Genomic DNA, 18,950 nt, shown 5'->3' on the forward strand with positions numbered 1-18,950 from the left:
AGCTGTATCCGCTAAAAATCCTGAATATAACACACAGCTGCCCATCCACCTGCGTGTGAGACAGAGGGAGGATTGCAGGCTGTGCCCATGCTGGCTTTCAATGCAGCTGGTTGGGGTGCTGGGGCTCGTGAAACACTGGGTTGCCCCCAGTTGGGCTTCTCAGACAACAGCTTCTTATTTATTTTATTTATTTATTTATTTTATTATTCTGCTGGAATAACACCCCTGGGGCAGAAATAACACCTCCTGGGCCAGAATAACGACCCCCCTTGGCAGAGTAACGACCCCCAGGGCCAGAATAACGCCCCTTAAAACAGAATAACGCCCCCTAAAACAAAATACCGCCCCCTAAAACAAAATACCACCCCCAGGGAGCACTGACACCCCCCGACCCCACTGCAGGACGCCTCCATCCAGGGAGCCCCGAGGGGCTTCGAGGGCCCCCCCAGGACCGCTGAGGAGCAGCCCCCCGACCACGTCCCGCCCGTCGGGGCCGCAGCCGTCGGCTCCCCAACACCACAGAGACCCCCCTCGGGTACAGGGCTGGCTTCCCCAAGGGGAAAAAAGCCTGAGGTGACCCTGGGGGGGGGACAGAAGGGGTTAAGGGCGGGGGCGGGGGCCCGGCCCGGCCCTACTTAAGGCGGTGGCGGGCGCGGGGCGGCTCCGTGAGATGGCGGCTCCGCGCCGGCCGAGCGGCGGGGGGCTGAGGAGGGCGCCTCAGGATGGGCGGCTGGAGGAGATCAACAAGGTGGGGAGAGGGAGAGGAGGGTGAGGAAGGTGAAGGGGGGTGAGGGGGAGTGAGTGGGGTGCCCGCTCTGTAAGGGGTAGGTGTCCCCCACCCCGCTCGGGGGGGTGTTGGGTGTGGGGTGAGGGAGGTGTATGGGGGGCTTGGGGGGTCTGCGTCCACTGTGTTTGGGGGATTTTGGGGGGGTCTGTGGCCCCTCTGCCCGCTCCTCCAGCTCCACACAGCACTGCCTGTGTGCCCGTGGGTGCTGTGGGGCTGGGTGCTGTGGAATTCCCCAGGGGAAGGCGCCCCAGCAAGAATGGGTGCCCTTGTTCTCCCAAAGGGCTTCGCCCTCCTCTTTGCCGTGTCCACTGCCTCGAGTTCCCTTCCCGGGAGCCAGGAGCTCTCCAGACTCGCTCTGCTCTTCAGCCACAGCAGGAGCAGGTGAACACGGGGCTCTCGGGTGTCCCCCAGCCTTGGGCAGGGGATTGGTGACTCCTGGCACAGAGCAAAGGGGTCTGGGCTGCCTGCCCCCGCTGCACGTCCAGCCCGCAGCTGGGGGCTTGGCACGGCTCGTGGAGGTGGCTCTGTTGGTGACCCTCCTGGTTAAGAGATGTTCAGGGGGTGAAAAAAAGGCTTTAACCTCAAAACTATCAATTATGGGGCTTCTAGGGTTGTTTCTTGGTGGGTTTGGTGAGCCCTTGGTGGTGCAGCTGGTGGCCTCGTGGTGCTCCAGGTGGGGAAATCAGAGCCACACAAGACGGGAGCCCTGAGGAGGTGGTGGGCTCCTTGTCCTTGTGTTAACGGGACAGCAAAAAGTGTTGGTATGCACGCCTGGCAGGGTGAGACAGCTGAGGTGGAGGCTATGTAGGTCACTGGGAAGGGAATTAGGTGATTAGAAACCAGGAGGTGCTGCCATAGAACAGGAGCACTTGGCTAAAAAGGGGCCTTTCAAACAGGCTGCTCAGAGCAGGTGGGATGGTGCCCCACAGAGGGGAGTGAGTGGGCCCGAAGTGTCCCTACAGGGGACAGCTTCCCCTTGGGTTGGGAGGAAAGGGGTGTGCTGTACCTGCTGCTGGGAGCAGCCATGGGGTGAAACAGCTCCCACCTCCCTCTGACACCGAGCTGTGCATGGACCCAGGCTGACAGCGTGCCTGGAGCCTGGGAGGGGGTTTCCTAAGCCCTGACCAGCCCCAGGACTGCAAACTAATAAAATACTCTGAGTGCAAACTAATCCCACAGCCCGCATTCCTATCGGGTGTCATCTCGTTGTCTCATCCCAACATCTAGCTCCTTCCCAGCCCTGTTTTCCTGGCTGCTTTCTCCCCCTGAGCTCTGTGGGATGCGGGTGTTTGGCAGGAAATGTCCAGAGTGCACACATGCTGCTCCAAGACAGCTGAGCCCAGGATTGAATTTTCATTTCCAGCCTGAAGCTCTCCTCTGGGAACCCCTCTTGGCCATTCCCCCCTTCCTGGGGAACGGCGATCACATTGCTGTGCCTCGTGCATCAAGGTGGTGAGCGTAATCCAGCACAGATTAGTTTCAACCTGGCTTTACCCTCTAACGCATGGGGCTGCAGGGAGCTCAGCCTGCGGGAGAGCAGGTGCCTGCTTCTTGCACCCAGGGCAGGCACGGACATCCCTCAGCCACTTTGCAGCCTCTGCAGGCTGGGCGGCTGCCCTCAGGCACCTGAACAGCCTGACCAGAGCCTGGCCCCCCTGTCAGAGCCCTTTTAGGGGGGTGAGGAAGGGTCTCCTTTGCTCAGGTTGTTTTACAGGTAGCTGAGAATTGTGTAGCTGCATTTGTTGGCCTGGAAAAGTCTCTTTCTCCAAGAAAGAGCAGAAGCAGGGGAGAGGCCGGGGCTTATTTTTAAGCAGTTCTTATTATAGTACAAGCCCCTTAAAATGGGAGCATTAGCAAAGAAAGGGCTCTGAGAGGACCTTCGGCCGCTTGGGCAGTGACTGAGTCACAGGCCCTGGGGACCGCATTCCTGCGTGCTAATTGTGAGCGCTGGCCTTATCGCAGGGCAGCTCGCATACAATGCCAGGGTGGAATGCCTTTGAAATACATCCCCCTGCTGCTTCCTTCAGCTGGGAGCAGCTGCAGCTCCTGTGGGTGAGGTGCAGGGGGTCTGGGTGCTGGGTGCGTGCCTGGTGTCACCCCTTCTGCTCTGCACCGTGCTGCCAGACCCCGGGCACGTGTCCCCAGCCATCCCGCATGGGTGCAGCCTTCCCTTCTGCTCTCCCGTCCCCTGTCCTGCAGCTCTCTGCTGCTTCTGTGGGGTGGGAATGAGGCCATGACCTGGTGATGTTCTGGCTTGGCTCTGGTTCTCAGTGAGATTTGGCAAGTTCCCCTTGCAGTGGCGGTAGGTAATGCGACTCTGCTCTCCGCTGACTTCTGCTGCTGGCTGAGCCCCGGCCTCAAAGCCCAATTGTGCCTTTGTGCGGGGCTGGCACTTGATACTCCTGGGTAGAAAGAGCTGAGATAAAGGAAAGCGAGTTCACCGAGGAGGGTGAAAGAAGGAACTGGGAACGTTGCTTTTCCCCACGGCTCTCAGCTTGAGTTTGTGCCCGTGGTGCTGAGGGAATCCTGTGTCACGCCAGTTTAGTTGGGAGGTTGTCTCTGGTGGCCCGTTTGGAGTTTAGGAGGGGCTGACACTTCTGTCCAGGTGGGCTTCCTACCTTGGCTTGGCTGCACAGAAAGGATTTGGCGAAGGGTGGGCTGCGGGTGGTCTCGTTACCAGCAAGTGGTGCTGCCCCAGTACTACCAGTGCCGGAGATCCTCATCTCGTGGGGACCCCATCCTGCCTTTGTGAGCACAAATAGCTGGTGAGAAACAAAGGCACCGAGCAGGAAGCAGCCTCAGCCCTCTCCACCGCAGCCCCCGGAGGGGTTTTATGCCGGACAAGCAGTGCCTGAGCTGTGCAGATGTTAATGATTTCTGCGCTGAAGAATGCGGTGTTGTTGCTGAGCACAGACCGAGGCGTTGCGCTGCGTGGGGCTGGGAGGTGTGGGAGGGCAGGGGCAGGACCCAGACCTGCTGCTGGCTGCGAGGGTGCTGCTGGCAGGGCACAGTGGCGAGGCTGACCCTGCAAGCTCTGTTCTCGTGGGTACCTGATGGGTTTTGAGGTGGAGTTAGGGACAAGTGACCAAAACTGACCTGGGATTTCCTCCCCAGCCTGAGCAGAGCGATGGGAGGAATAGACAGATAATCTGAGAAAGGGGAAGCCCTGCCCCTTCCCTCAAAATACAAAATACCTGTCCTCTCCTGGGTGCGTGACGTCCTGCAAACTTTGCCTGCTCTATTTGCCAGCCCTCAGAGCTCACTTGAGAGTTTCAAGTCTCTGAAATGAGTGCTTTTTGCAAGGAATAGGAGTCCTTGCTGTGCCTGGCCCTTGTGCTGGGCATGTTTGAGCAGAGGTTGGGGGGCTGAAACCTCGGGTGAGCAAGGAGGGGTGTCAGGGGGTGTCATGCAGTTATTGAGGCCCGGTGGGGTTTGACCCATTGGAAGTCTCCTGGCACTGAGCAGCAGATATGGCCCTCTGGGATTTGGGTAGGTGGTGTGGGTAACGCTGTTTCCTTTCTTTAACCTTGGGAATACTTTTACTGTTTTAGGAATTCCTCTGTGACCCCAAGTTCAGTGATGAAGAAGACCTGGAGGAGAAGCTGGTGGTGTTCAAAGGTGAGAGCTGGTGGTCAGGCAGCCTGGTCGCTCTGGACACGTTATTTCCCTCAGCACTTAACTTCTTACCAGCCTGAAGTTTTCTGCTGAGTAAGTCACACGGGACTGAGCCGAGACAGAAACCTTTCCCTTGCTTGTGGAACTTGATGAAACTCCCCAGGGGTGGTTTTCCCACCTGAGCCTTTGTGCTTCCCCCTCTTGCAGGGCAGGGACGTCAGCATGCAGACATCCTGCCTGGAGGCTGCTATTGCTGCAAAACCTGCTGCGTGGGCAGAGCCCCCCGGGAGCAGCCAAGGAGGGAAGTTTCTGTCTCAGTACCTAGACAAGCTGGCTGGTATAATGCACAATGCAGTAGCTGGACTTTTTTCCAGTGAGTAGGAGGGCCTCTGCCCACGGAGCAGAGGTCTCAAATCCTTCCTGAAGGAGCTGAGGCCATTTTTCTCTCCAGAATTTTCTGCAGCCTGCCCTGGTCCTTCCCAAGCCCCTCAGTACCAGAGCCAGCAGCACTGACCTGTGTAGTCCTGCCCCAGGCAGGTCTGGCAGATTGGGAGCTTAAATTTGTGCCAGTTGGTGGCTGGGGGACAGAAACAGCTCGAAAGTTTGATTTCAGTGTTCAGAGCTCGTCCCTGAGTAGTTACAGGTCAGGATTCAGCAGGGCTGCTCTGGGTGCAGCCAGTTTCTTTCCGAGCAGTGGCTGAAGTCAGCTGCTTCCCCCACGGCCTCTCAGAGAGCATGCCTCCTGCGTCACCGTGCCCTCAAGGTTTGTCCTCAGCCTGGCTCTAGCCAAATAAAGCCTGACCCCGCTTCTGTTTCAGGCGTTGCCTGCTATTGCCCTGTGAATTTTGGCTTCACAGTGCAGCATGGAGGAAGCTGGCTGCGGCTTAGCACTCCTTTACCCTGCGAGGAGCCTCCTGTGCTCCCCCATCCTTCTTTCTGTTGACTTCTTGTGTGGCTTTGACTTCTGGCTGCGGCCCTGCGTTATTTTCCCATCCCAACCGGGGCTCTTCAAACGCTGCAGCCGTAGGGTTGCAAGGCGCAGAGTTCCCTGTAACAAGAGCCCCTGGCATCTCCTCCTGCTGCCTCGGGAGCTTGCCTCCGTGGCCTGTCCCACTCTCCCAACGCCTCCTCCGGCTCCTCCGACAATCGGCTCATTGTGTGGTGATGGGGGGAGTGTTTCTTCTCCGCCACCCTCCCCACAGAGAGCCCTGGGAGCCCCTGCACGCTCCGTGCTTGTGTCAATGCAGCCGTGAGGGGAGGGACGAGGCATGGCTTTGCCCCCCCCCCAGATCCCTGCAGCTGGGGTGGGAGGGAAGCACGGGCGTGTGAGCCGAGGCTGAGCGCACGGTGATGTAAAGCTGCCTCTGTTCTCCACGCTCCTGGCTCAGCGTCAGCTGAGGAGAAAGGAAAACACGTGCAGGGCACAGGCGCTGCGGAGCAGGGTGTGTGTCCCTGGGCGCACGCTGGGGATCCCGACCCCTGCCTGGGGAGGTGGCAGTTGGTTTGCACAAGGTTGTTACAGTGGGGGCAGAGCCTGGCGGGCATCCAGCATCACTTCAGCCCCTAAACAGATGTATGACAGCCCCAATTTCATCTAGGGAGGGTTGATTAATGCTCCAGGGGGATCCTTGTTGCTGCCTGGAGCAAGCACAGCTTTGGCTTGTGCCTGGTACTCCCGTAGAGCTGTCGTGTTGAGCTCCTGACAGCAACCCACAGCTGAGACCCAGGTAAATTCATGCCTCTGCCTCCTGTCCGTGGCTGCCCTTCACTTCAGCTTACTCAGCTCAGAAGCACGAGTCCTGGGGCACGCTCTGATGTGTGAAATATCCCTTCTTCCCTTCAGCTCCTTAAATTAGCCTGCCACTTCTCAGTGCACGCTCGTCTGCTTGCTGGTGTTCCCGGAGCAAAGGGCTCTTTCCCTTTGGGGGAAGTTGCAGCCTGGGAGCTCTCACTTAATTTGAGCCCTCGGAGGCTCTGCTGGGGATTGAGTGCTAACTGCAGGGCAAGTGGAGATTTCTCCAGCTGTGTACGGATGGCTGGTGGCAGCAGGCATCTTGCTCTCTGCATTTAGCAGAATTGAGGTTAAGGTGGGGGCCCCCCTGTGGCACAAGGAGCCGCATGGTCTGTAAGACAAATCCTTGCCTGAAGAGCTTATGTGCTAAATGGGGAACAGCTAGCGGGGGGGGTAGGAAGCACAGGTGTGCCTCTGAAAGATCAGAAGCTGCCCAGGACTAAAATCCTGATTTCCTGGCTCAGAGCAGTGCTCTGGCTGTTACAGCACGCCAGCTTTCCTTCCTGCAATGCTATCCAGGCTGTCTGAGCAGCTTCTGCCTTTCTCTGAGGATGCTGGAGCCGCCTGGTTTGGAAGGGCAAACAGCCTGCTCCAGTGTCACTGCTCCCTGGCGTGTTCTTGGCCTCACCCTCTCGACGTGCTCCTCGAGCATCCCCGCTGGCAGGTGTTGCTCTGGGAGCACAGCACGGTGCTGGGAGGGCTGCGGGGTTTGTCCCTCGCTATTGCAGGCAACCACGTCACCTAATCCCCCTCCTAATCCGATCAAGCTTTGTCTTGGGAGCGCTCAGGGTTTTGCTTTTCTTGCTACTCCTTCTGGGAGGCTGTTCCCGAGCTTTGTTTTTCTGGCTGGAAGCCTTTTAACGCTTCTCATGGCTAGCTGATAACTTGTTCTCATGCCAGTGTTTTCTTTCAGCTCAATTGAAAAGCGGCCACAATTAAAGAGCACTTAACTGTGGAGCCCTGGACTTGAGACAGGGGTGTTAAAACCAGGTCTTGAGACTGTCTCCCCCTGAGCTGTTTGCGTTCTGCAGTGTATCAGTCATATCCCCAAACCTTCTGTTTCCCTGCTCCGCTCAGGCAGAGCTCCAAAGCCCTGCGTGCCCCCTGCTCTGTCTCCCTGCTGGAGCAGCTCTGACCTGCTAACTTGTTTCTGTGTCTGTTCCAGAGAAGTACATGGAGTTTGACCTGAACAACCAAGGCGAGATCGGTGAGTGACGCAGGGACGCTGTTACTGGGCTGGAGGAGGGACTGCCTGCTGGGATGGTGTCTGCTGCTGTGTCTGCTGCTCCCCTCTGCATTGCTGAGGAGGAAAAATACATGGGCTGCTCCCGGGTCTGGCCTTGCTGGGCTCCTGAAACCCAGCCAGGGGCTTCCTGGCTCTCCAGCCCCTGCCCCTTGACTTTCTCAGTCTCTCCTCACCTGCTTCAAGATCTGAGCTCTTCTCGGTCCTGTTTTCCTCCTGACTCTCTGCTTCTTTCTGTTCCAAATGCTGTCGTCTTCGTTCCAATCCTCAGCATTTCCAGAGGAAATGCAGGCTTGGAGTTCCCTGAGTTCTGCCTCGCTTGAGGCAGAAGCTGTGTAAAGCCGTGAGCAATTCCAGTGCAGGGAAGCTCTTCCCTGCGGTGGGAAGGGAGCAGAGGGGAAAAATGGGAACTGGGTGTGAGTCGGGCCCAGCAGAATGGCCCTGCTTTGGGGCTGGAAAGCACCAGTTAGGTAAAGATACAGGTTTCTCCAGGCCTGGAGCAGACGCCTAAGCGCAGGTGCTTGCATGCTGTGCCCTTGCAGGAGGCTCCTGCCTCGTTCCCCTCCTCCACCAGTCCTTGAGCTGAAATTGAACCTGTGGGGAGCTGGAGGAGCCTGGCTCCGGGCTGCAAAGCCTTTCCGGGAGGGAAGGGGCCGCAGGTCCTGGCAGCACGGTGCGAGCAATGGAAGGAAATGGCCTGTGGCGATGGGCAGGGGCGCCTGCTCCCAGAGCCTGTTTGTCTCCAGCTTTAACCCCGGTGTTGTTTTCCTCCCCCCTCCTCGTCCTTGTGATTCTTGGCACCGTTCTGAGCTCGGCAGCAGTGTCCCTGCGTGCCTTTGGATCACTTTGGGAGTTGTCCCTTCTCTGCAGCGCGTGGGGCTTTTATTCTCGAGCTGCACAAATAGGAAGTGATGCTTCTCGCTGCCAGTACGGCAGTGGGCTCTGCTGGGGGCTTCTCTCTGCTTTCAGCTGGCAGCTTCGTGCCATCAGTTCTGGGAGGGTCCACAAGTGAGGGTCTGAGTTGGGAACTCCAGCCTGTGCCCCCAGGGTTGGTCTGGGCTCAGTGTGATCCCCTTGCCACAGCACCACCGCCTTGCTCTTGCAGATCTGATGTCTGTCAAAAGGATGATGGAGAAGATGGGGGCTCCGAAGACCCACCTGGAGCTGAAGAAGATGATCTCTGAGGTGACCGGCGGCGTTAGCGAGACCATTTCCTACCAGGATTTCGTCAACGTGATGCTTGGCAAGCGCTCAGCTGTACTGAAGCTGTGAGTGCCCTTGGGAGGGGACGGGGGAGAGGCTGGAAGCGAGCGGCGTGCTGGGGGAGCTGGAAGGGCAGCAGCTGCCCTGCCCGGTGGAGGTGGAGCTGTGCGTGTCCCCTGGGCCTGGAGGGGACAGGAGGACCCTCACGCCACGGGAGGAAGGACATGAGCAGGGAACGGTGATCCTGCAAACCCCAGCCGTGCTGGTTCCTGCTGCCCACAGGATGCTCCCTCCTGCCCCGTTTTGGAGAGCTGGGCAGTACGTGGAGAGGAGACGTGCCTCAAACAGCTGGCGTGTGCTGGGAAGGGTTTTGTGTTACTGGCTGCCAGCAATCACCTCCCACAGCTGCCTCTGCCCTCCTGACAGGGCTCTGAGAGTCCTGCCGTACCAAATGGCTTCCCAACACTTGCTTGGCTCCTGCTGCTGGCGGGGTGGGTTCTCTTGGCTCCATCTCTGCCCCATTGAAGCCTGGCTTTTCCTTTCACAGCCACAGGGGCTGGCCCTGCTTTTGTTTGTTACCACCGTGAATAGGAGCTGCTCCTCTCTGTCCCGCTTGCCCCTTTCTGAAGGCAGCTTTAGAAAGGCAGCCAGCTTTCTCCCAGGTTGGGAGGAAGGATACTGGAGCTTGTTCCCTCCGAGCTGGTACGTGCTTGCTGGTGGTCTCTCCTTTTCCCCACTGAGTGCTCTGTCTGCATGTTGGGATGCTCCACTTCCAAGCGCACGCACTCCTGACACCCTTGCCGCTCTCTCCATTGAAGCAGGCTGAGCCTGCAGCCTGTCCCTTATCATCCATCCTTCCTCCCAGCTGCGGCAGCTTTCACAGATGGGTCCCTTCTTTTGCTGACAAACAGATGCCCCTTTGTCTCTTGGACTCTGTTTGGAGCAGGAGCAGAAATGTAAAACTCGTCCCGAGAGCAGCGCAGTCCTTTGATCCGGCGTGGCAGCTGGCATTCCCAGCGTAGCTGCAGTCCTCAGGGAGGAAGACGGCGCTGGTGGTTGCAAAATGCTTGGGATTCTTCTAGCTGCTGCCTTGCTCCTCGTCTCTGCCCTCTCTCCTGGCTGTAACTGTCGTTGCTTGCTTGGTTTGGCTTCCGAGTGTTGTGCTGTATGGTTATACACAAGGTGGGCCAGGGCTGGTGTTTGTTTTGACGCATCAGGAGCACTTGGCATGCAGTGTGTGCCCAAGGGATTTCGGAAGTGGCTGTCTAAATAAAATGTGCTAATCCTCTGGGCTCTGAGAGGGAAACGGGCAGAGGCTCTGGGAACGCACTCCTGGAAGCTGCTGGAAAGGCAAAGCTGCCTGCTGAGCTGGCAGCACTGCCCTCTGTTGGCTTTCTGTCCTCTGTTAATTATCAGATGCCCATTGTACAGAAGGCAGATGCTATTTTTCAGCAAATAAGATAATCCCATCCCCCTGTCATGAGTGAAGATGCACCTGCTTTTTTTTTTTTTTTTTAATCTGTATTATCTGTTGTGTTTTGCAGGGTTATGATGTTTGAAGGAAAAGCCAATGAAAGCAACCCAAAACCTTCTGGTCCGCCTCCCGAGAGAGACATAGCCAGCCTCCCTTGAAGAGAGCAGGCTGGGAAATTGGCACTGTTTGCTTTGCTGGCCTGTAACAGAGGTTACCTGTGCTTTGGTACTCTTTACCGTGGACAGTCCTAGTTTTCAACTAACCTGCCTTAGAGGAACAGCAAGGGAAGCTGGAGTCCCCAGCTTGGATCTTTCTGCTGCATCCCTTAGCTAACGATTTGTTAGAAGCTGTAGCACCAAGTGTACTGTGAGACCAAAAAAAAAAAAAAAAATAATCTGATCTTACTCTTTCCTCTGCCCTTCCTGCATTTCTCACATGAAAAGGAGCTGCTTTCCTCCCAGCTTACAGATTCAGAGCTGTGCTTGTCACAACAGGTTCCTGAAGGGCCTTTCTGCCAGACACGGAGTGCTTCCCTGCTGGAGCCCCTACAGCAGCTTTGTTGGTGCAAAGAAATAAGTGCCTTCTCTGCTCTGTCGTGTGCTTCCTGACTTTGGTCTAGTTCTTCCCTCCTGGCTTGATCAAGCCCAGGTCAAGCTCCCGCCTATGTGTGTGCAGGGTGAAGGTGGGGAGGTGCATTGACACCAGAGGTCTGCTGGCAGGGGCTTTAAGCTTGGAAGTGGGCACGGCTCGCTGCACAGAAAGGCTTCTGTGTGCTCCCTGGGTTCATCCTGCAGTCAGATCTTGGGGCAGAGCCAAGTGAGCTGTTTAAAACAACAACAAAAAAATCGTTTTCCTGTGTCCCCATACTCAGATCCTTGTCCCAGATCTCAGTGTCCCCATCAGCCCTGGGAGTAAGTTCTGCACAACCAGCATGTGATGTCCTTGGTGTGCCTGGGTCCTCTACTTCTGGAAGACCCTTGTCTGCTGCTGAGGCTAGGATGTTGTAAGGGAACATTTCTTTAGCTGCTAAATTCCGTGAGGACTTTTGTTTGGGCTTCACCTTGAACCAAATGCATATCACAGGTGCTTAGACTAGGGCCAAGGTGCCCTTCTGTTCTGGAGGCCTGTTTATCAGGCCCTTCCACTGTAGTTTGCCTTAGGACAGGGTCAAACCTAAGCTGTCAGCAGGAACGTGCTCTGCAGATAACCCTGCAGCCAATATCCTGCTGGCTTCTACCAGAAATTAGATTAGCAGTGGGCAGGAGTTGTCTTCAGGTAGGAGCTGTCTGACTGCTGGGTGCAAGGCAAAGACAAGAACCCTCCACAGGATGCTATAAACCAAAGGCTGACAGACTGGAGGAGTCTGGCAATCCTGGTGGATAAACCCATGTGAAAACCGAGGTACTTGGAAGCTAAAGAAATAAGTTCTGCCAAGTCTCTCTTTCAGCTGAGGAAAAGCCACTGACCCGTTTAGCCTTAGGTCTTTCCGCCTGCCCCTTTCTGGTTTGCTCTGCTTTTTCCTTGGCCTCTGAGGCTTGTTGATCAGCCATAGCAAGAGAGGCAAGCAGCAAGGTAAGTCACATCCCTGATCTGAAAAAGGGCAAACTGCAACCCTATCCTGGGGAGGGGAGCCCAACACCAGCACATGAGGATGATTAGAGCTAATCTAGGGTCGTCTTCCTAATAAATCTCTGCTTAAGTCTCTGACCAGGAGCATAATCTCTGAACAGGTAGTTGTCTTGTCCATCAGGCGTAGAAACAAGCCTGCTGTTATGCCTTTGCAGCCCCTCAGGAAGGCTTAGGGGGAAACAGAAGCTTCAAGTGAAAGGAAGCTGGGTGACTAAACTCTGAGCCCTGCAAGTTTTTTCCAGACCAGCTAAGGATGAGGATCTTTCTTCATGCAGCTGCTCTTTCTGATTTTGCAGACTTCTCTGCATGTGTTTCAGCTTGGTCCCGTGGGACTATTGGGCACATTTTCCTGCTATGTAAGACCTCAAGCTTGCAAAGAGTGGCTGTAAATGCAGAGTAAGAGCTGGGACCAGGTGTAGCTGGGACTGTGCTATCCACGCTCTGGTTATTGCAGTGATTCTTGCTCTATACACAACTTCTGGAATCCAGATGTTTGCTCTTTGCCCTTCCCCATTTTTTTTCTTAAATGTTCTTGGCAGCTTTTAACTTTTTAAAATCACAGTTTAATAAATTTTAAAGGAAAATACAGATGATTAACTCTACTAGGCTTATTGTTCCTGCCAAAGGCTGCACTTTTATTTAAAAAAACATTCTCACTACTGTTTGCATGAAAACCAAAACTGCAATGGAGAGAGAAAAATTGTAAGAGCAGCACCAGTCTACTTTGAAGACTGAAAATAAATCTTTTGAAGCTATACTGTGTGTCAGTGTGTTTAGTTTAGCTTTTCTGAGGCTTGGTCTAAATGATTGGCTGCAGATTAGTTGAGCTGTTTTCCAAGTTGGTTAATATAAACCCTTAAATAGATCTTGGTTTGCACTGCCTTGATCTGATCTTTATCTGTGTAATAACTGACCGAATGCCTTTGGGTTTGAGTTACAAAATGCAGAGGCCACCTCCTGAAAGCCAGCCTCTGATTTTCTCTAAAGAAAACAGGTGGCAGTGCTTGTTTTTAGGAATGAGTTGTTTATCAGGAGCAGACACTTGCAATGCTTCTCATGTAAGGTTACTTTTTTTCATGCTCTCTGCTCTTGAAGCAATTGCCTGAGGTTCTTATCAGATGTGAGTTACCAAAATGGAAACCGGGCTTCCTGGGGGAATGAGTGGGTATGCTTTATCCATGTGTTCCTCAAAAGGACAGAACTGCCCTTAGATCACAGCCCTGTCTGCCTTCCACTGCCCGTTAGCCTCTAGGAATGCACCTGCATTTCTGTGCTGTGTGTGAAAGCTGCTGTTGTGTTAGAGGGGAAGAAGAAAAGGATCATGTGGGAATTTAGATGTGGTTTGCCACACTTCAGGTCACTACCTGCACGTATCACTAGTTACCTCTGTGGAAGTCCATGTCTTTCTGATCTTAGATAAAATGCAGTGCAAGCTCTTGGAGCTGGGAACAGCCTTTCCTGCTGTGTCTGTGTCACCACAGGGCTAAGTGTTGGGGTGATGTGCTCCCTGGGTGGGAGGTGACCCTGTGAGCTTCAGCCAGGAGGAAGCGAGGAAAGACACGTGGATATTAGGAAAAACTTCTTTACTGAGAGGGTTAGGCATAGGAATGGGCTGCTCAGGGAAGTGGTTGAGTCACCATCCCTGGAGGTCTTTACAAGATGTTTAGAGGTAGAGCTCAGAGATATGGTTTAACAAAGGACCTGTTAGCGTTAGGTCAGAGGTTGGGCTGGGTGACCTTGGAGGTCTCTTCCAACCCAGATAACTTTGTGAAGGACAGCTGGGCCTCGCTCTGACCAACAAGGGCTACTTTTCTTGGGCCTCAAAGCACCATAATGGTGCCTTCCCTTCACAGTGCTTCATTGTTTCTACCTCAGCGTGTGCCTGGCAGTGCACAAGGACCAGCCTCGAGCACCAGACCACATTTACCCCCATGAAGGGACTGGGGTTTCCTTGGGGCTGCAGCACTGTCAGACCCATAGAAGCAGCACCACGACCCCATAGAGGTTGATGGGCTGGGAGGGAAGGCTCTGGCTTCATTGGCAGCCAGATCTGTGCCAACGCCTGGCCCCGGTGGGTCCCTGAGGGCTGTGGGGTCCCCTCAGCGCCATGAGGTCCCCTCGTTGGGGTTCCCTCACTGGGGTCCCCTCATGGCTGTGGGGTGTGCCCTGCAGCAGCCCCCCGCCCATAATCAGCACAGACCCGACTCAGGAACACCTAAACAGCACAAATTTATTAACCTTTATTAACCACAGCCTCAGCAGCCCCCCCCACCCCCAGCAGCCGCCCCTTATTTTCCCCTCCGCCCCCCCCCCCTTGGAGGACTTCTCCCCCGGATCATAGAGCGGCGCGGCTAGAGCGGCCCCGCCGGAAGCGGAAGCGAGCGGAGCTTCCCCGGCGGCGGCGCTGAGGCGGCGGGGGCCGGGCGCTGGAGCCATGGGGGACGACGTGAACGTGATCCCCGAGCGGGAGATGAAGGCAGGGCGAGGGCCGGCAGCCAGCAGCCTGTGGAGGGCGGGGGGGCGGCCCTGGGCACGCAGGGAGTGGCAGGCTGCCGGGGGGAAGCGGTTGTGGGGGGTTTGGGGGGGTTCGGCCTAGGCTGGGGGGGGCGCCGGGGGTGGGGGAGGGGCTTGTGGGGGGATCCTCAGGGGTTTGGGGGTGTTTGTGGAGGGCCGGGGGGAGAGGCTGGCTTGGGGCGTGGTGGAAAGGGGGTTTGGGGGAGCCTGGGGGCAGGAGGGGCTGGGGGCTCTGCTGGGTTTCTTCAGAGTTGCTGGGAGAGGCAGGGGGAGGCTGTTGGGGAGAGGAGGGAGGGGGTTCTGAGGTCTCCTGGGGGGGTTCTGAGGTCTCCTGGGTGGGCGTTCTGTGGGGAATCTGCTTTTGGGAACAGTGCTGGCTGTGTGTGTCGTTGTCTGCCTTTGGGCAGCGCGAAGCCGAGCAGTGCTGCCAGCCCAGCCCGCCTGTGTGTGTCCCAGGCGGTGTGAGCAGGATGGAGATGTTCGTGCAGGCTGCTCGAGCCTGTGTGGATTTGTGCAGCTGCTTCCTGCTCAGGCACCTGCAACAAAGCAGTGGGGCTGCTCGTCTTGCAGAGGGTTCTGAGCTCCTGCAGTCCTCCCAGGTTGTAGAAATATGTTTACTCCGTGCTTTGGTAAAATGAACTGAAAACCAGAAGCTTGATTTGAATTAGTGGTGTTAGATAGAGTGCTCTAACTACACCTTTTGTGATTTGTAGCTTTAAGGGAACAGGATTTATTCTATCACATTTTATCTCTGCTATGTTCCCTTTTCTTTCCTTTTTTCCTCTTCTGTGTCAATTGGCTAGTTTCAGGCATATTTCTGAGAGGAGTTAGATGCCTCAAGTTCATCTCCTACAAGTTTTATGAAAACAGGCTGTTGGGTAGAAGAGAGACACACCAGGCAAAACTGGCGTGTGATCTCTGTCTTACTTAGGGAAGACAAAAAAGGTGATATGTTGGCCAGTGGTAGCATGGATGTGGGTGTTCTGCAGCTTTCGTGGAGATACTTTCAGCTTATTGTCTTAGAGAAACCGAAGTGAAGTCTTCCTCTTCGTCTGCACGCGTACAGCTACGTCTGCTCTCTCCCACAACAGGATTTTCAGTTCAGAGCACTGAAGAAGGTCCGCATCTTTGACGCTCCTGATGATCTCCCCAAAGAGCGCTCCAGCCTCCTCGCCGTGTCCAACAAGTACGGGCTGGTCTTTGCTGGTGGAGGAACCAGCCTGCAGATCTTCCAGACCAAGAATCTTCTCATGCAAAATCAGCTGGGAGAAGATCCCAATAAAATTGGTAAGGCGCGTTTGGGGCTCGTGGTCGCTGTGGAGACAGCTTTATGTGGGGTTTTTGTGCTGTGGAGCTCTTGGCTTCTGACACAGTCCCTGTTGTGGCCTTTTATGTGTTTCAAATTACTGTGCCTTCTTGTATAAGAAGGCAGGACCAGTATTTGCTGTGCCTCTAACTGAAATGAAGTAGAATCAGTAGGAACAAGCCACCAGGATGCTGGGTGTGTCTTTTCAGGTTCCAGTCACATTTGGGTACCTGCTCTTGTGGTAGCCAGTCTCTGAGCCGTGGGCCTGTGTGTGGGTCGGGGATGTAAGCGAGTGGAGGGGGGTGACACAGATCTCACACCAGGTTCTCTGTTTGGATTCTCCTGCAAGAGAAGAAGCAGTGACTGTTCTGCCACCTCAAAACCAAAGTGCATTTGGTGGCATAAAAATTTGCTGGCAATGAAAACCACTTGGTTTTCATTCTCATCTTGTCCTTAGTAACTGTGCTACCCAAAGTTCCCATATGCATTGCAAGGAAAACCTAAAATACGTCTGCTTAGTAGTTCTTGCAGGTTACTGAGGAAGGAAAGGGACATTTTCTTTTCTGAGAAATTTGAGGGACTCTGGAGACTGTATAGATAGAGAAGAAGGGGCTTGCCTTCACTCAGTGCATTTGCTGCATCAGCTCTGACAGCTGCTGTTTGTAGGACTGTCTGTTAAGTGACTTTTGCATAAACCTGTCCTTTCTGCGTTGTTTTAAAAGCTTTTGCTCTTTAAATTTGTACACTTCATCCTGTCTTACTTGGTTTTTGTGTTTCAAGTGGAGAATGTCCAGAGTACCGTAGTTCCCTTGAAGTTCCCTGTGCAGCACTTGGCTCTAAGCTGCGATAACCTCACGCTGTCGGTCTGTATGATGTCCAGTGACATCGGTTCCTTCATCGGCTTTTTTGATGTCCGCACATTCTTTAATCAGGTAAAGTAAATGCAGAGGGTTTTTTTTGTTTGTTTGTTTGTTTTGTTGTTTTTTTTTTTCTTTGACCCAGATTAGAACACAAGAAGTGTCATGCCTTGGGTGGGATTTTCTGCCTCTCTGTCTTGTAAAGGAGTTTTTTTATTAAACTCAAAACATGCTTTGAAATCTTCCTGGGATGGGGCATCCACAGCTTCTCTGGGCAATCTGGTCCAATGCCTCACCACCCTCAGAGTAAACAACTTCTTCCTACTGTCTAATGTAAATGTACCCTTTTTAGCTTAAAAACTGTTGCCCAACTTATTTCCATCAGTTGTTAATTTATTGGGAGGCCAGAACTGCTTCGGACTGTGACTTTGTGAGAACTTATTTTCATGCTCTGTCTGACTGTCTCAAATATTTGTCTTTTGTAAAAGGCGAAACAGCAGAAACGTCCCTTTGCTTATCACAAACTGGCCAAGGACTCGGGAAGCGCAGCGATGGTCAATGACCTGAAGTGGAACCCTGCTAGCCCCACCATGGTGGCCATCTGCCTGTCCGATGGCAGCATCTCCGTCCTGCAGGTCACGGACTCTGTCAAAGTGTACGCCACGCTGCCGTCCTCTGTGGCTGTTACATCTGGTGAGTGGCAGCCTTGGGCAAGGTGCAGAATGTTGGGCACTTAGGAATAGAGGTGGGTAGGCGTAAGAAAGTTTGTCTCAGGGAGGTGGTTTCTTAAAGAATAAAAGAAATTGCAAACAGGAAGGATTTAAAATCCCTAAGGCTCTGAAAATGGGGTGTGATGTAACTGCTCTTTCCCAGTTGATTGGAGGAGCTGCAGCCAGTGAGTTGGAAACCACAGGTGTGCCTGCCTGTGGTTTGCAGGGAAGCGTACAAATAAATCTGTGGTAATCACCTGTTGGGTTTTGATCTGAGCATCCGTGCTTTCTCTGTGACTGGATGATTGCCACACTGCCCTGTTTTGATCCTGAGCAGATGTGGTGTAAACCTAAACTGCACTAATGTAATCACATCAGTAATTAGCACTGTGCCCCCCTCTCCCAGATTTAGTGCGATCTGTGCATCTTTGTTGCAGCTCTGATATAACTTTTAGGCCTCTCTCTTCAGTTTAATTTGTCCCTATGTGCTTGTGCCAACTGAAGCATATGTTTGGGATGTAATCTATTATATTCCTAAGTGGCTGTGAGCATCCCCCACAGGGCAATGTAAGGCTGTATGGCTGCAGGTGTGAGGGAAGTTTAAACCTGTCTGAAGCTTCACTGGTATGCTTGCTAAGAAATTCAGCTCTTCTTGCTGTCTGTAATTGAAAAGGCAAATTAATTGTTCAGCTTTATGGGATTTTGCAGAGGAAAAATACGCAGTTTTGACTTACTGGTCCTGCTTTTGTGGAATCTTGTAACTGTAATTTCCTTACTGCTGATGAAATTCTCTTTTTTGCTTAGTGTGTTGGAGCCCGAAGGGAAAACAACTGGCTGTAGGGAGGCAAAACGGCACTGTGGTGCAGTATCTGCCTGTAAGTATTGTTGCCAGTAAGACCTGATGTCTGCTCACTGGTTTGCAACAGGCTTTATTTCCTTTGCATCTCTGGCTATAGAATTTGGTTGGGTGGCATGGGCCATGTGATGATGCCCATCCATTTCACTGTTATTAAAATGTCTTAGACCAATGCTGGGTTTAATTTGACGTTTGCACCTAGTGCTTAAATGTAGTGACATCAGAGTGGCATGTGACGAGTGGTAAGCAGTGTGTTAGTTGCTCTAAAGCAGTTCTCTGGACTTTCTCCAAAACTTACAGTTGGATTTGTTTGGGGTCTTTGTATTTAAGATTGTTTTATTTACAGAATCTACAGGAGAAGAAAGTAATCCCTTGTCCTCACTTTTATGAACCAGAAAATCCTGTTAAAGGTACAGCTATTTATTTTCAAACATGCTTCCTCTTTTAAAATATTTTTACTCATTCTTCCTTTGTTGTTTTTAGTTATAGCTGCTGTATAGTACCCTGGTTACATAATTACATTATGCTTTTTAATTATTCGAGGGGAAAAAGCTTTATCTCTAGGTTGTATAGAAAAACTAACTGTGGCCCAAACTCCTTGTCTATTGCTAAAATGTTTTAAACACGCATTTTTTAAAATTAATTTTTGCTCACTGTTGTAACAGTACTATCACAAGTAACCTCCCTTCAGCATGGAGATTTCTGGATATAAATCCATTCTCCTGTTTCATGCAAGTTTAATTTCTTCATTTTGACTCTTCAATAAAGTGTCAAGACAGTAAGTTTGGAAAAGTAGAAGCACTTCATCTGTGTGTGTCAAAATATTACCTGTTTTTAGAAACAGTGGTGCTGTTTGGCCTGTGATTTCTTGATGCAAATCAAATGCATGGTTTTGGTTTGTATTTAGAATTCCTGGGATCAAATAGTTTTCCTGCTAGTATGACTGATGCTTTGCAGACAGATC

The 18,950-nt window shown here is 53.2% G+C and overlaps 2 protein-coding genes across 9 annotated transcripts in view; both read left to right on the plus strand.

Moving 5' to 3' along the window:
- Positions 1 to 600: 600 nt before the first annotated feature.
- AIF1L (allograft inflammatory factor 1 like) lies at positions 601 to 12,498 on the plus strand. 2 transcript variants are annotated; one of them, XR_014684985.1, is made up of 6 exons: positions 601 to 748; positions 4,339 to 4,405; positions 7,360 to 7,401; positions 8,543 to 8,705; positions 9,188 to 9,342; positions 10,185 to 10,560. XR_014684985.1 is itself a non-coding variant. In XM_084493995.1 (5 exons), exons 1-5 carry the CDS (start codon positions 671 to 673, stop codon positions 10,270 to 10,272), a joined length of 438 nt encoding a protein of 145 aa, XP_084350121.1. In that variant the 5' UTR covers positions 604 to 670; the 3' UTR covers positions 10,273 to 12,498. The 2 variants fall into 2 exon arrangements, 1 of the variants encoding a protein (XP_084350121.1); XM_084493995.1 differs by lacking the exon at positions 9,188 to 9,342 and having other exon boundaries at positions 604 to 748; positions 10,185 to 12,498.
- A 1,616-nt stretch (positions 12,499 to 14,114) lies between these two features.
- Positions 14,115 to 18,950, plus strand: part of NUP214 (nucleoporin 214) — a gene marked incomplete at its 3' end in the record, with an annotated part of 44,417 nt that continues 39,581 nt past the window's right edge. For 4 of the 7 annotated variants that reach the window (XM_084493999.1, XM_084494000.1, XM_084494001.1 and 1 more), the window contains exons 1-6: positions 14,115 to 14,219; positions 15,349 to 15,544; positions 16,344 to 16,495; positions 16,909 to 17,113; positions 17,935 to 18,005; positions 18,333 to 18,396. In XM_084493999.1, coding sequence (XP_084350125.1) covers positions 14,178 to 14,219; positions 15,349 to 15,544; positions 16,344 to 16,495; positions 16,909 to 17,113; positions 17,935 to 18,005; positions 18,333 to 18,396 — 730 coding nt within the window. In that variant the 5' untranslated portion in view covers positions 14,115 to 14,177. Of the gene's footprint in view, positions 14,220 to 14,638; positions 14,857 to 15,348; positions 15,545 to 16,343; positions 16,496 to 16,908; positions 17,114 to 17,934; positions 18,006 to 18,332; positions 18,397 to 18,950 lie in introns of those variants that run through there. The other 3 variants (XM_084493996.1, XM_084493997.1, XM_084493998.1) reach the window with 2 other exon arrangements.

The sequence above is a fragment of the Aythya ferina genome (assembly GCF_964211825.1).
Source record: "Aythya ferina genome assembly, chromosome: 20".
Taxonomy (NCBI): Eukaryota; Metazoa; Chordata; class Aves; order Anseriformes; family Anatidae; genus Aythya; species Aythya ferina.

Coding starts and splice junctions, on each gene's coding strand:
- AIF1L (XM_084493995.1), top strand. CDS start 671: ATGGCGGCTCCGCGCCGGCCGAGCGGCGGGGGGCTGAGGAGGGCGCCT. Junction 4,406..7,359: donor GAAGCTGGTGGTGTTCAAAG/GTGAGAGCTGGT, acceptor TGTCTGTTCCAG/AGAAGTACATGGAGTTTGAC. Junction 8,706..10,184: donor CGCTCAGCTGTACTGAAGCT/GTGAGTGCCCTT, acceptor TGTGTTTTGCAG/GGTTATGATGTTTGAAGGAA.